This window comes from Gallus gallus, chromosome 3 (genome assembly GCF_016699485.2).
Source record: "Gallus gallus isolate bGalGal1 chromosome 3, bGalGal1.mat.broiler.GRCg7b, whole genome shotgun sequence".
Lineage (NCBI taxonomy): Eukaryota > Metazoa > Chordata > Aves > Galliformes > Phasianidae > Gallus > Gallus gallus.
In genome coordinates, this window is record NC_052534.1 from 56,918,126 (window position 1) to 56,931,009 (window position 12,884).

Consider the following 12,884-nt stretch of genomic DNA (forward strand, 5'->3'; position numbering starts at 1 on the left):
AAGATTAACTGACATACCACAAAAGCTGTGATCTAACTCATAACGGTGGAAAGGAAATGAGGCAGGATTTCTCATTCTGTGGAAAGAATTTAAGTAAGAACAGTTTGAAAGCACCTTTCCCATAAGTTTGCAGCCCTTCTTCCTTGTAACCGGAAACTGACCTGAAATGCTTGGTAGTGCTATGGAAATATCTCTTATCCATAACCTAAAAAAAGCCCTAAGAAGAATTGGAACTGTCCAGAAGAAAGGATGTGGGCAATGTCCCTTAATGAGGACTGAAACGGAAAGCTACAAACTAATCCCCTTGCAACATGCTGCTGCATGCACAAAAATATGTTCCCAGATATAGAAAATGCATCAGTTTGCCTAAAAGAGAATAAATATTTATACAAAGTTAAGACCAGCTATCAATTCTGAAGCACCTTTGGCATGCATGGCTGATGGGAATATCCTTCAAATGTTCTTGAGAGGAAAGAAATGCTACTGACAGCTGTAGTTGTGGTGGTTAGACACAAATCCGTCAGCTTTTTTTTCCTTGAAAACAAAAAGCAATGGAAAAAACAAACAAAACACAAAGCGGAACAGCTGAATGAATGGAAATTACATTCACTGGCTTGTTCACAAAGCAAAAGGAGCACTCTGAGAACTTCGTTTTCTCAGCAATTCCCCATCCATGCCCTAGAGAGCTGAATGTTATTCCTAAGCTTCAAGACAGTGTTGTGTGTCATGTTCTGCATGTGTCTGTAAGAGAAGGGCAGCGAGGCTGAGATTCTCAGAGCTACTATAGAGTATTTTGTTGATCAAATGGAGAGGTTTATATTTTCATCTGACTGACACAGCTCAATCTGTGCTAATAAATGTTAGACTGTTCAACATGGATAACCTGTTTGGAACCTACTGAGCAAAATACAAGTGGCTAAAGGGCAAAATTAAGAGAAAAGCTGGGATGTTTGCTTTTAAGGAAGTGGAAAAGACTTTGTTTAGAATGCTGTGAACAAAGTGAGGGCACCAACCAATAACTCGTTTCTCTTCAGCCACACAGCAAGCTGCTGCCTTGCACATCTGTTGCCAGGTCTCCTTCATATATATTCAAAAGTAATTTGGGTCATTGGCCAAAGACTCCGACAGCTTCATGTCTGGGTGATTCCAAACCCAAAAATGCCCCATATCATACACCTGGGTGATACAAAATCATGTTCTTCCCACCACTTCTCATTCTTCTGAGGACAGCCATGTTCTTTGATCACCGCTCCAGGGACTGGAGGGGAAGGATTCGGATTTCCTGCTCCTTCCGGACTATGCTGGTAAGGAAGGTCATCCCAACTGTCTCCAGGGCAAGGAAGTACTGCAGGGCTGAGGGGAGGCAGGTGCCTCTTCTTCTCCCCTGACATTAGATGTGAATGCGCGACAGCTTTCCCACATCCTCACTGACAGCAACCCAATGAGGGGCAGGGAATCCTGCGCTGCGTATGAGCTATGCAGTTAGGACAGAAAAAATCTGTACTTATAAACACAGTTTCATGTTTCTAATACAAAAAAAAAAAAAAAAAAAAAAAAAAATCTCATTACCCTGAGTGCAGACACTGCAGGCGCACTGTGGGAGGTACTCTGAAAAACACAGCCCTGCCTATTTTCCTTGAGGGAGACTGTCCAAGAAAGGAGACAAGAGCATTCTGTGCCATTTAAACGTCTGCACGTGGCTTTGAAGGTGGCCTTCAGGGAGGTACTGACTAAAAGCCAGTAGACTCTTTAATAAATATTAAGGAGAAAGAAAAAAAAAGTGTTTTATATGGTGACAGTCTCTGAGAGCCAGGGCGTGGTGCAGGGGAAACACGGTAGCTCTTGTTGAAGTGTTTGTTAAGCTTTTCCTTGCCCTGGCTGTAGGATTTTCTGGAGCCAAGTTGGCTGTGTTGCCCTTGCCTGTGCTCATCCACTATCACCCTGCCTTGCTGCAGCAGCGCTAACTACTCACAGGGCCACATAAGAAAAGTAAACCACCAAATCCTCCCAAGTTCAGATTTTCAATGGCCATGGGAATGGTTCAGCTTGGGAATGCTCGGCTTGGTCCCAGATCTTGATATATTAAAGAATACTAAGTTGTGCTTGGAGTGTACTGCTCATCAGAGGTGTGAGGAGAACTCTTTTTTTCTTCTTCTTTTTTTTTTTTTTTTTTTTTTTTTGGTATTGGCTTCTAAAACTTCTTCTTTTAAGGACACACATTCAGTCTAGAATTAATTACAAATTGAAACACTCCTATCATGTTTCTTCAAAACTGCCCCACTGAGCCTATAAATCAGACAAATGTTCAATCACACGCTGTTATTCATGCCTGTATTTAGCAGCACTTTCAGTGAAGAAAATCAGCTCAAAATGCAGGTAATTCTGTAATAGCAGGATCTGGGAATTTCCACTGCCTTGTTCTGCTTACCAGCCCATAGCAGTAATTTGTGTACAGGGCAGTCTGAGGTAGAGATTCTCTGTCCATAAAGTCACTGCAGAAGGGAACACTGATTATTTGTTGCACTAATTTTGTGCTCTAGTCTCATTTTTAACTCTTTAAAAATAAACACAAATACCTTGTTATTGCCTCGCAGTTTAGACTGTAAATACAGATAGTAAATTGTAAATACAGATAGTAAATTGTAAATACAGATAGATATCCAGACAAAGCCCTTCTGGCCAGAGGGTTTTACCTTTTCTTGTTCAAGATTTCTAAAGGGTACAGAACACACAGATCAATTGCTCTAATTTCACTTCAGTTCTTACTAGCATAATTCTACTTACTAACATAAGTTGAAAAGGCAGCGGATGATCACAGAAGACATATCCATTATATATAGACTTTGTGTCAGTCTGAATGTTTTTTAAGTACGTGGCAGTATCCATGTGGATCAAGAGATGAGAAAAAGCAATTCAGAACATTACAGAACATAAAAGCATGAGATAACCCTAACTTCACTGATAAACACAATGGAAAAAGTACAAACACGCCTCCCGAAGTGTTTCACTTTCCAATTCCATTATATGAACATTTTCTATACAGCTGACGATTCTAGGGTTACTACTATAAAATATGTTCTTGTTACAGTTGTTGTTGTTGCTTTTCAAACCATTAAAATATTATCTGTTTAGAAAATCTGGCTTAGTAGTGACACGTTCCTGTTACAGGCATTGGGTTGTTGCGTTTTTTTTGGCCGTTCATTAACATTAATATCCTCTATTTTGAAAATTTGGCTTAGCAATATGACTTAAGTAACTTCAGTTAATTTTTATTCCATTTATACAAAACACTTGACTGAAAGAACATGAATGTGAAAAAAAAAAAAGAAATTAGCTGTGCAATGTGTCTTTTCTTGATGAGGTGCTGTAGTCACGTTTCCCTCATGTTCACTAAGGTAAAAGTTAAATCACTTTGATTTTCTTCCTTCCAAATACTGGCATTTTTTAAACAGAAATTCAGTTGATTTCAGTCTCGAAAGTTGGCAAAAATGTCTTTAGCTGTAAGATCTCGGAGACAGGTCCCTGTCTTTCCTGGTAAAAGTCAAGTCCAGTTAGAAGCTCCACATCCCGAACACGAGCGGAATGAGCCTGAACTCTTTCTTCAACCCATTCAGAAGGCGACCTGTTATCCTGCCAAAACAAACAAGAGCAACGTGCAAGCACTGGTCATTGTCTAGGAAAACCACCAAACAAGAGAGTGTCTTTTATGGCATTAAAGGCCTTCAGTTTGTAGAATTTTTTTCAGGACTTCTTAGACATCCTTGCAGCCTTACTTTTAGGGATTTCACTTAAATAGTCAAATGGTTGTCACAGAATCTTTCATCTCTGGAGTAACACAGAATTAGAACTATGCTGCAATGGCAAGTAGGACTTTTAACTACAACAGTACATGACTCATATTTAAAACACCCAAGTCAGGATAGTTTTAGTTATAGTAAAACTTAGCTGCAATATGCAGGCTAGCTAAACTGCAGGCACTTGAGAACCTGAACAAAGTCCTTGCAGCAGCTCAGCCTTGACTGCTGGACAGCAATAATAACTGCTGGATAGGTGGGGAAAAATGGAAATATAAGCTCTAATCAGTGCAATATATACACAGTTAAAAATGTTCAATTATTTATGTACAAAGCCTTTTTGAAAACAGATGACAATTTACCATAATAATGAAAACCATGGAGTGCAACAACATTTGAGGTCAGCTGCTAGAATTTAGAAATAACAGTTTTAACTGCTACAGTTTAAAGGCTAATTCATGCAGCTTAATTATTTTGTACATTCAGTCAATTCTGAGCTATCAAAAGTAGCATAAACTGGGACCTGTCTGAAATTACAAGTTCCAAGTCAGTAAACAACATTTCATTGCTTTGAAGGCCAGTTCAAGTCTGTACAGCTATACTTTGGTGTGAGGAGAATCCTTAACACAGACGTTGAGCTGAAGAACCTTCTGCATCCTGGGGCTTATGGAATAGATATATTCCAACAGGTGGTTCAATAATACAAGGGCTGCTTCAAAAGTAATGCCTCCTATTTTATTATGTTGGCCCACAACATCAGCGGAAGAAGTTGGCAGTATGACAGTAGGGGGCTGAAGCTTCCTGCCAATATTGTGTTACATTTGGTGCTGTGTGACAAATGGCAGCAGAGGAGCAGACTGACAGGATGATGTCTGACATGGAAGTGCATATGAAGTACAGGAACGTCACTGAATTTCTCCATCAGGGAAACAAGGCACCCATTGACATTCATCGACACTTGCTGAATGTTTACGGAGAGCAAACAATGTATGTGAACACAGTGAGGTGGTGGGTGGTGCATTTCAGCAGTGGCAACAGTGGGTCGCCCCCACTTGTGCAGTTTTTTATGAGCACAGCATACAGGCTCTTGCTCATTCCTGCAAAAAATGCATAGCTTATCATGGTGACTATGTTGAAAAACAGTGTTTTGTAGCTAAGAATTTGCTCTATCACATACTGTTATTGTGGTATTTGTATCTGTTTGTATCTGTTGTAGTTTACATGAAAATTAATGGGAGACATTACTTTCAGAGCCACCTATGTACATATTATGCTCAGCTAATTTACTTTCTTTGCTACCAGAGATTTGTACTCTTCGTGGAAAGCATATATCTTATTTAATTAAACTACATATTTGTGGTTGTCAGCTGTGAATTTCAACTGCAGAATGATTCATCTAAATGCTTTCTCCATAATTTTTGACGTATATGGAACAAAGGACTGAAGGAATTCCTCTAACTACTTTGTAAAGAGAAACACTGAAAGACCTCCAATACCTCTGGACTAAGTTTAACTTGTAGCCTTCCATAAAGCTGTCTCATCAAACAACTGGCTGTGCTGCAGTTGTCAGCTCTTCTCACTCCCCTCTCAGGTGGCAATATTTCTGAGTTTCCTAATCAAGCCCTCATTTCTTCAATCAACTCAAATGTTTCCTGCTACCTTTTTTGGAGCTTCTTGATGTTTTATTCATCCCTAGCTATCAACTCATTCTCAGCTCATGGGAACGAATCAGTTAAATATTTAGACATCTAAAGATTTTCCAGATAATTGTATCACACTGAAAATCAGTTCACAAAGCTCATTTGCACACAGAAATATAAAACTATACTTACAGCGCAGCTTTCAGTATTGTCAGGTCGATGAGGGATGATGAAGGACAAAGCATCCAAGGAGCCTGTACAGTTCAGTGGAGTATAGGACGTGTCTTTGCAGCTAGTTAGAACCACAAAGTAATGGGTTGGGACAGGGATTTGTGTGTTGTTTACATGCCTATAAAATAAACACTAGTTAAGAAATTTATCTAGATATCAACTATAAAAACCATTGATGCTGTAGTATTTTATAAAACCCATCTTAGCATAGATCTTTCACTATTTTATCACTTCTATTTTTTTATTTAAATTAACAGCTGAATGGACTCACAGTCTCGGTACTCGTTTCATGAACAGCCAAACATGCATGGATTAGTCTTTTTGCTACAAGCACTGTTTTCAAGGTGAAAACAACAGAATTATGTGCTCAGCAGTCTATTTTGCCAAAGTCAGAGATCTCTACACCTGGATGGCGCATGATAAGGGTGTCATGTGTGCCCTTCATTACATTAAGAATTTCTACCACACTAAACTAAACAGGAGGAGAGAGAAAAGGTGAGCCTCAGGTTCTTGTCAGCAAGCAATGCCAGAATGATGACTTGTGGCTATGTGCCATATATACCAGTTTAGGATTCCTAATTCAAAATTTATTTGCTTCCATTTACTGGTTATTCTGTTGACATGGCCACTTTTGCATATAAACTTACGAGGAGCTTCTTGAGTTTGCTGCATTTCTTCAAAATTTAACCAAACACCATCAGTGAAACCATTATTCTGCTTAGTATGACTGACTAACATGCTGAATAAAACATGCTTGTTCAAAACTGTAGACAAAATTATGTGGTTGACTGGGTATTACAGCTTTCTGCTTGGAAGGAAGTTCCAGTCTCTCCTCCCTTACAGCCTCCTACTTCGTGGCAGAGTTGATTTTCCCATTCTCAAACCATTTTTGACAGATGTGGTATTAAGTCTAGCCTTGAATAAAACATTTCCAATGACAGATTCAGCAGTGCAGATTTCCCAGCAGTTGTCTACTGCTTAAGTGTTCTTACTGTCAAAAGACATATTCCCTATATTTGGCACAATTCAAATTGTTTGCTCTTATTCTGTTTTGTTTGTTTGTTTGTTTTGTTTTTCCTCCTCCTGTCACCATTCACTAGCATAAATATTTGCTCTTTATATTTCTACTTCAGAGAATTCTGCTTTATGTAAGTCTTCCTTTAGCCCTATTTCTACACACAGTTGAATTTTAAAATGTATTTTGTTATGCCACCGAAGCTCATTAAGAGCTACGTAGAAATTGTCAGACCTCCAACTGTGTAAGCCATGTAAAAATACCACTCAGGAATATTATGCGTTACGTGCCCAGTTATATGATTCAGTGAATGCATCCAAGACACAAAACTGATCTCTGGTAAAACACAGTTTGAGAAAACTGGGAGATTACAAACAGCTGAGACAGTACAACATAAAAGCAAGACGACAATTGTTCTTAGACGCATCTTTTGTGTATTTGCATATTCTCCCAGTATTTGTGCTATAGAGCCTGAAAAATGTAGGCATTAACGTGGGAAGCAAATTACTGGCCTGTATCAGTGCAAATGTAGATTGCTACACATATAACTTCATTTTTTTTCCCTGTTTACTGGAACTTCGGTTTCTATAGTATTGTACCTGCTTACAAGACAATTTGCTACTGTATGAGTAACAGTGGATTTATCATTATAAAGGGAAGACTCAATTTTCCTTGATACTTGTTTTTTTGTTCATCATGAAAATACTTTGTTTGTACACAGCAGGAAATAACTCATCATTTGAATTTTCCATGTACTTACTGTGTAATTTCATCAAGAGTATCAAAATGGCCATCATAATTGTAATCAAACACTGGTCCACTGATAACATTTACTCCATTCCTTTCTCTAGCGTACTTCTGAAGAAGCACATCATGGAAATAGTCCCATATGTCTGCAAATGAAAGAAAATACAAGAATATTTAATTTAAAATCAGTTATATCACCGCTAAAAAAAAAAAAAGAAAGAAAAAAAAGGAACACCGTACCTTTTTATTACTTATCTGTAACACAAAAAATTTGAAACTAAAATGCTTGTAAAAACAACTTTTTACACACAGTTTGGATTTCATCAGAAAGTACAGACTGTCTCTCAGCTTTCAAACAGTAATGGTAAATACTATCACACTTGTGCAAGCTCCTGCACTACCAGAGATAATATGTTTGATCTGAAGGTAAAGATTCTGAATCTGAGAGACCATTTATTTCTGGCCTATCTGCTAGCACCCACAACTGTGTCAACTGATAGAATCCAAGATAATGGCTTTGAGTATGGAATATTTACCACCTGAGGGCTAGTCTAACTCTACAGAACTCATGTAAAATATCACTGGCTATTTAGCTTATTTAAAAAATGTTGTTTGAGCAAATACAATGTGTATGTTCTAAGCTGCAGAAACCATTTGAATATTTACAGTCATCAAGGCAAAAATAAAAAAATAAACATGAGTTCGGAGGGCTGGTAGGTTAACCTTATTGATTTATCTCTTGTTTTGGTCTAAAGTAAATTGTTTACAAACTTGTCTTCCCTTGAGACCTTGCAAAAGGAAAGAAAAGGTATCGTTTTCCTTCATCTTGAGCCTTTCACCAATAGGATCTTGTCACATGAATTCCACAGCTAGCATTTCATGTCATGACAACATATAGGAAATAAGAGAAAATTCAAATGAAAACTGGTATACCTAAATAGAAGCCAGACAGAACTATAAACATTAAAAAAATAGCCTACATAAGTGCATTTAAAATATTATGCATCTGATTTTTAAAGCTTTGTATACATTTGCACAAGACCTGGACATACTGAAGACTACAAATTAATGCTTTTAAGTCCTTGTCACAGCTATACAAAATCCAGAGCTATATTTACAGGCAATTAATCAAATTTAATCAAAATCTTGGATCCTACCTCTAAAAGCTCGATACATGGGAACAATATTGCTGGTGAGCAAGGCATCATATTGTTCAAGTGCAGATGAATTGAAATCTATGTAAAAGAACAAAGTACACATTAATGAGATACTAGACAAAGACAAATCTGATACGTCACTATAAATTACAGGTACATGTCGTTCAATCAATACACATTTCTTAACATTCAAATTTCCTTCTATTCTGAAGAAGACAGAACATTTCCTGTTCAGTGCAGGGGAGTTAGAGTAGGTGACCTTGGGGCTTCCTTCCAACTCAAATGATTCTATGATACTAAATATGTGAACCCATATACAAATACATTTATCTCTGAAGCATATTGTGCTAGTCTTCCATCATAATTATGACAAACACGTATGACAGTTAAACAAGAAATTTCTTACATCTAATATCCCACAGAATAATTTTAGTTTATTTGTTCACAGAGTAGGCTAGAAAGGAACTATTAGAGCATAATATCCCTGTATTTATTGCCTATTATAACTTCCTTAAAGTAGGCTATTCTGCTTTCTCGAGATTCATTTTCTTTTAATTTCCTTTCCCTATGAAGTTAGTTCCCCAGAAAAAAAAAAGTATCTTCTGAAATATAACAAATGGTGCAGTACCTTTGTGATATGCTGACAAAGGCTCTGTGCAAGGACTATCTGATTTCCATCAATTTGTAACGTAAGTAGACATCTGAGCATGGATGTATAATCCTACTGCATATTTAGTATCTTCAAATTTTTTACATAGTCTGTTCAATGCAGTCATTGTCAAATTTGGCAATAGGAAAGGAATATTCATACAGGGAAAGAGGGACAGCCCTTCATTCCGACCCTTTACACCTTTCAAACCTGTTATCACAATCAAGTTGTCCCATTTTTTAAAGAAAAACCTAAATGGTCTAAGCCAAAAATATTTAGACGCAAGGAGCTGCTGTCTAGCTTTTGGTGAGTCTACAAACACTGGAAACATTTTTCTGCCCAACATGCTGATCCAAAGAAGTTTGCTTTGGTGTTTGGTTATATGTTTAAACATAAACCCACATCCAGCTGATTAAGACTTTCTAAACTCCAGCTATAAAAAGAACAGTGCTCACTGGGAGGGTAGAGGAAACCATAGGTCAAGTCCAGCCCTTCTGGGTAGTTGGAACAATTTTGGCTATGAGCAACGGGGATTCTAACATCAGCCCGCAGACAGTCTGAAACAGTGGGAGGAAGAGAAGATGTGCTTTCCTGTGAAAAGGGAAAAAAAAAAAAAAGTATTACACCCACGGTTGTGGTTAACATAATGCTCTGTATGTTTTTAACTCTCTCAAATGGCCATCATTGAATCTTCTGTTTTCATAATGAATCAGGTCAAGGTAAGCAATGGATGCTGATGTTCTGTGTCTTGTGTTTTTCCTCTTTTTCTGTTTTTAGGTAATTCCCTAAAATCTTCACACAGCATGTAAAACTGTAGCAGCAAGAGTCAAGTTTCGCCTTAGGCAAAAACAAGTGACAACTTTGGCTCATTCATCCCTTTTATGGAAATACAAATCCGATAATACATCCTGCTGAGAAGCTGTGAATATATAAAGATAACCATGTCCTACCATCTGAGTACTGTCTTGATAATAAGAATCTGTGTTTATAAAGAGTTAAATAAATCCAGGGTATATCCAGCAATTTTTACTGGCTAGCTTCACTAACTTCCACTGAGATACGTTAACATACACACTAGCTAAGAACTGGTAGAAACCGATCCTGATCAGTATAACTGTTTCTAAAACCTTCTATTTTAGAATAGCATTATAAAAAATATCAGAATATGTGTTCTGTATGTAATTGTGCTTTCTTTTTCTTACTCCATTACCTGTCATTTAATTTCTTTATATTTTTACAGAAGTTAAACACTCAAACTGAATTTTAGTACACTGTCCATTTTGATTGGTCCAAATAAAAATAAATAAATAAATGCAAAGGTTCTCTTGTGCCTCTTTGTACTCCTTAACTTAAATTTATTCTTTCCTATTCTTTCTATAGGAAACATGCATCATTGCATTAGTCTACTTTTCAGAAATAAAGGCCTCAGTCAAATGATATCCACCAATCTTTAACCAGAATTCCTCATGAATGAACATTTTCAATCCACTTTATTATGCATTTACACATTAGACTAATATCTGATAACGTACAGGTTTGGTCACAGTGTATGCAGTCCATAGTGGCATCCAGATATCATGACTGTATCCACTCACATACTGATGATGGGGAAGGAGGCAGTAGATGTTTTCCTTCTGAAGAACTTGGGGTCTCCCATATGGCAAATTATATGAAGTTGCATTCTTTACTATAATTAAAAAAAATGTATTCATTCTTCTATAAAATTTCTGATGGAATCAAGGTTTAAGCAAGCAGAGAAAAGAGACAAAGCAAAATGTAAATTAAATCATTCATAAATACAAATAGAACTGACAATAAACACAAGTACGTACTTTTAAGCTCTCAGCTCAGTGGAAAGAAGTGTATAAAATGGTTTTCATTTTATGTTAAACATAACAAAATCAACATATTACAATATCAGACATTCAAATTCTCATTTCTTTGTAATTTCGTATATAAAACTTTGAAACTCACCTTGCCAGTGAAGTGAGAACTATATCATATTGAGCAGGGAAGTTTTGTAATGCCCCATTAAATTTCAAGACGTGCCACAAAAGGAAATGTGTGAGTTTTCACCAAAGACAAGCATGGGATAGCAAGGTGGCAAAAAAACAGTTAAGGCAATACAGTTCAGAAGTACACAGGCTTTCCACTGAAACCTGTATAATTTTTCCCAATATTTTAATTGGATTCAGATTTAGTTCTTCCACACAAATGTTATTACAAAAGCATCAATTAGTATCTTTTATAGCAATGCAAAGAAACAAGGAAAAAAAGCTGTTTCCGACTTGGCTCTCCTATTTCACATTAAATTGTAGTTAACATTGCCAAAGTTTCCACTGAAACCAATAAAACACAATCTAAAATAGTCATAAATTTAAATATGTTGCTGTCCTTTTCATCTCTAACTACTTACTTTCATCTGCGGTGAGATTTAACCTCTTGTTAATTACTGAAGCATTCGACACCTGTAAAATATTATAGAATCCTTCAGAACAATTCTGCTGCTTACAAAATTAAAAGAGAACACACTTGACAAGTATGATTAAAATATTCCAAAACTCCTACTTACATCCTTGCACGTACAGCCCAGTTCATCTATGGGATTCAGATGGGAAACCGGACATGAAACAGGAGATGACTCTTCTTTTGCATATGAAGGATTGTAAAAAGGTTTTTTTAGCAGATGATTTAAGCTACCATGTGTGCCATTGTTTGGTGCTGGTGTAATATGCAGCAGATCTGTTGGAAAATTTGAAACATATTTTAAAGCTATTTTAAGACTAAAATGATATTTTGAACAAAGTATCTTTGCAATTCTATACATTTTCTATGCATTTCTTCTAAATATAGAAGAACTATTTAGTCTAGAGTTATTCAATTATTGACACTATTGATTTAATTATTATCATCATGTACTTTTCTAGATATAAAAGGTTTACTGATATCTCCCACTGCATCAATGTATCTGAATACTATTCACACAATTTTATACATTGTCATAACATTCGTAAGGTTCTTCAATTTTATGTGGAGTACAAACTTGTTTCCAAATCATCACATGATGAAGCATATCAGCCTATTGCATTTTTTGTTTGATCCTTTAATCCATATTTTCTGAGGCTTATACTTCCTAACTGCTCACTGCCAGGGCTGCAATCATCCACCTCAAGATACAAGAGTTGTAACCCTCTAAAACGTTCTTAATGGAAAATGGTTCCATTGCAACAGCAAGCCCAAGTGGAAGGAGCACTTCTCTGTGGTTCTTTAGTGGACTCCTTCTACAATCAGGAACAACATCCAAAGCAGAACAAGTTCTGGCAGTTAATGTTTCAGCATGGAGAAGGCAAAATGTCATGGCTTCTGCGTTTTATATTAAAAACCTAGCTTCTGGATGGGTTCATTACTGTTTTAGTCACCCTTTTATTAGCTCTCACAGCACTGGGATTTCAAAACACTGTTGGCTTACCATTTTAAGCACTAGATTCTTTCTACTCACCACACATAAGGTTGTAAACCTCTATGTTTTCAAAAGCATCCACTTCTGTTTTTTCTTTAAAGCTTGGGCCATATCCTAGGAATATAGCCTGGATTGTAATAAAACAATAGTTCTTATATAAAGAAACTCAGATTAAAAAGTAGTTCAGTTGT

At 36.8% G+C, this 12,884-nt stretch overlaps 1 protein-coding gene across 1 annotated transcript in view; it reads right to left on the bottom strand.

The window, feature by feature from the left end:
• Positions 1 to 2,317: 2,317 nt before the first annotated feature.
• ENPP3 (ectonucleotide pyrophosphatase/phosphodiesterase 3) overlaps positions 2,318 to 12,884 on the bottom strand; it is a 34,647-nt gene continuing 24,080 nt past the window's right edge. The window contains exons 17-25 of the mRNA XM_003641039.6: positions 12,733 to 12,820; positions 11,806 to 11,975; positions 11,650 to 11,701; positions 10,766 to 10,920; positions 9,689 to 9,824; positions 8,585 to 8,662; positions 7,441 to 7,573; positions 5,627 to 5,783; positions 2,318 to 3,630 (exon numbers count right to left, since the gene is read on the bottom strand). Coding sequence (XP_003641087.4) covers positions 3,457 to 3,630; positions 5,627 to 5,783; positions 7,441 to 7,573; positions 8,585 to 8,662; positions 9,689 to 9,824; positions 10,766 to 10,920; positions 11,650 to 11,701; positions 11,806 to 11,975; positions 12,733 to 12,820 — 1,143 coding nt within the window. The 3' untranslated portion in view covers positions 2,318 to 3,456. The remainder of the gene's footprint in view (positions 3,631 to 5,626; positions 5,784 to 7,440; positions 7,574 to 8,584; positions 8,663 to 9,688; positions 9,825 to 10,765; positions 10,921 to 11,649; positions 11,702 to 11,805; positions 11,976 to 12,732; positions 12,821 to 12,884) is intronic.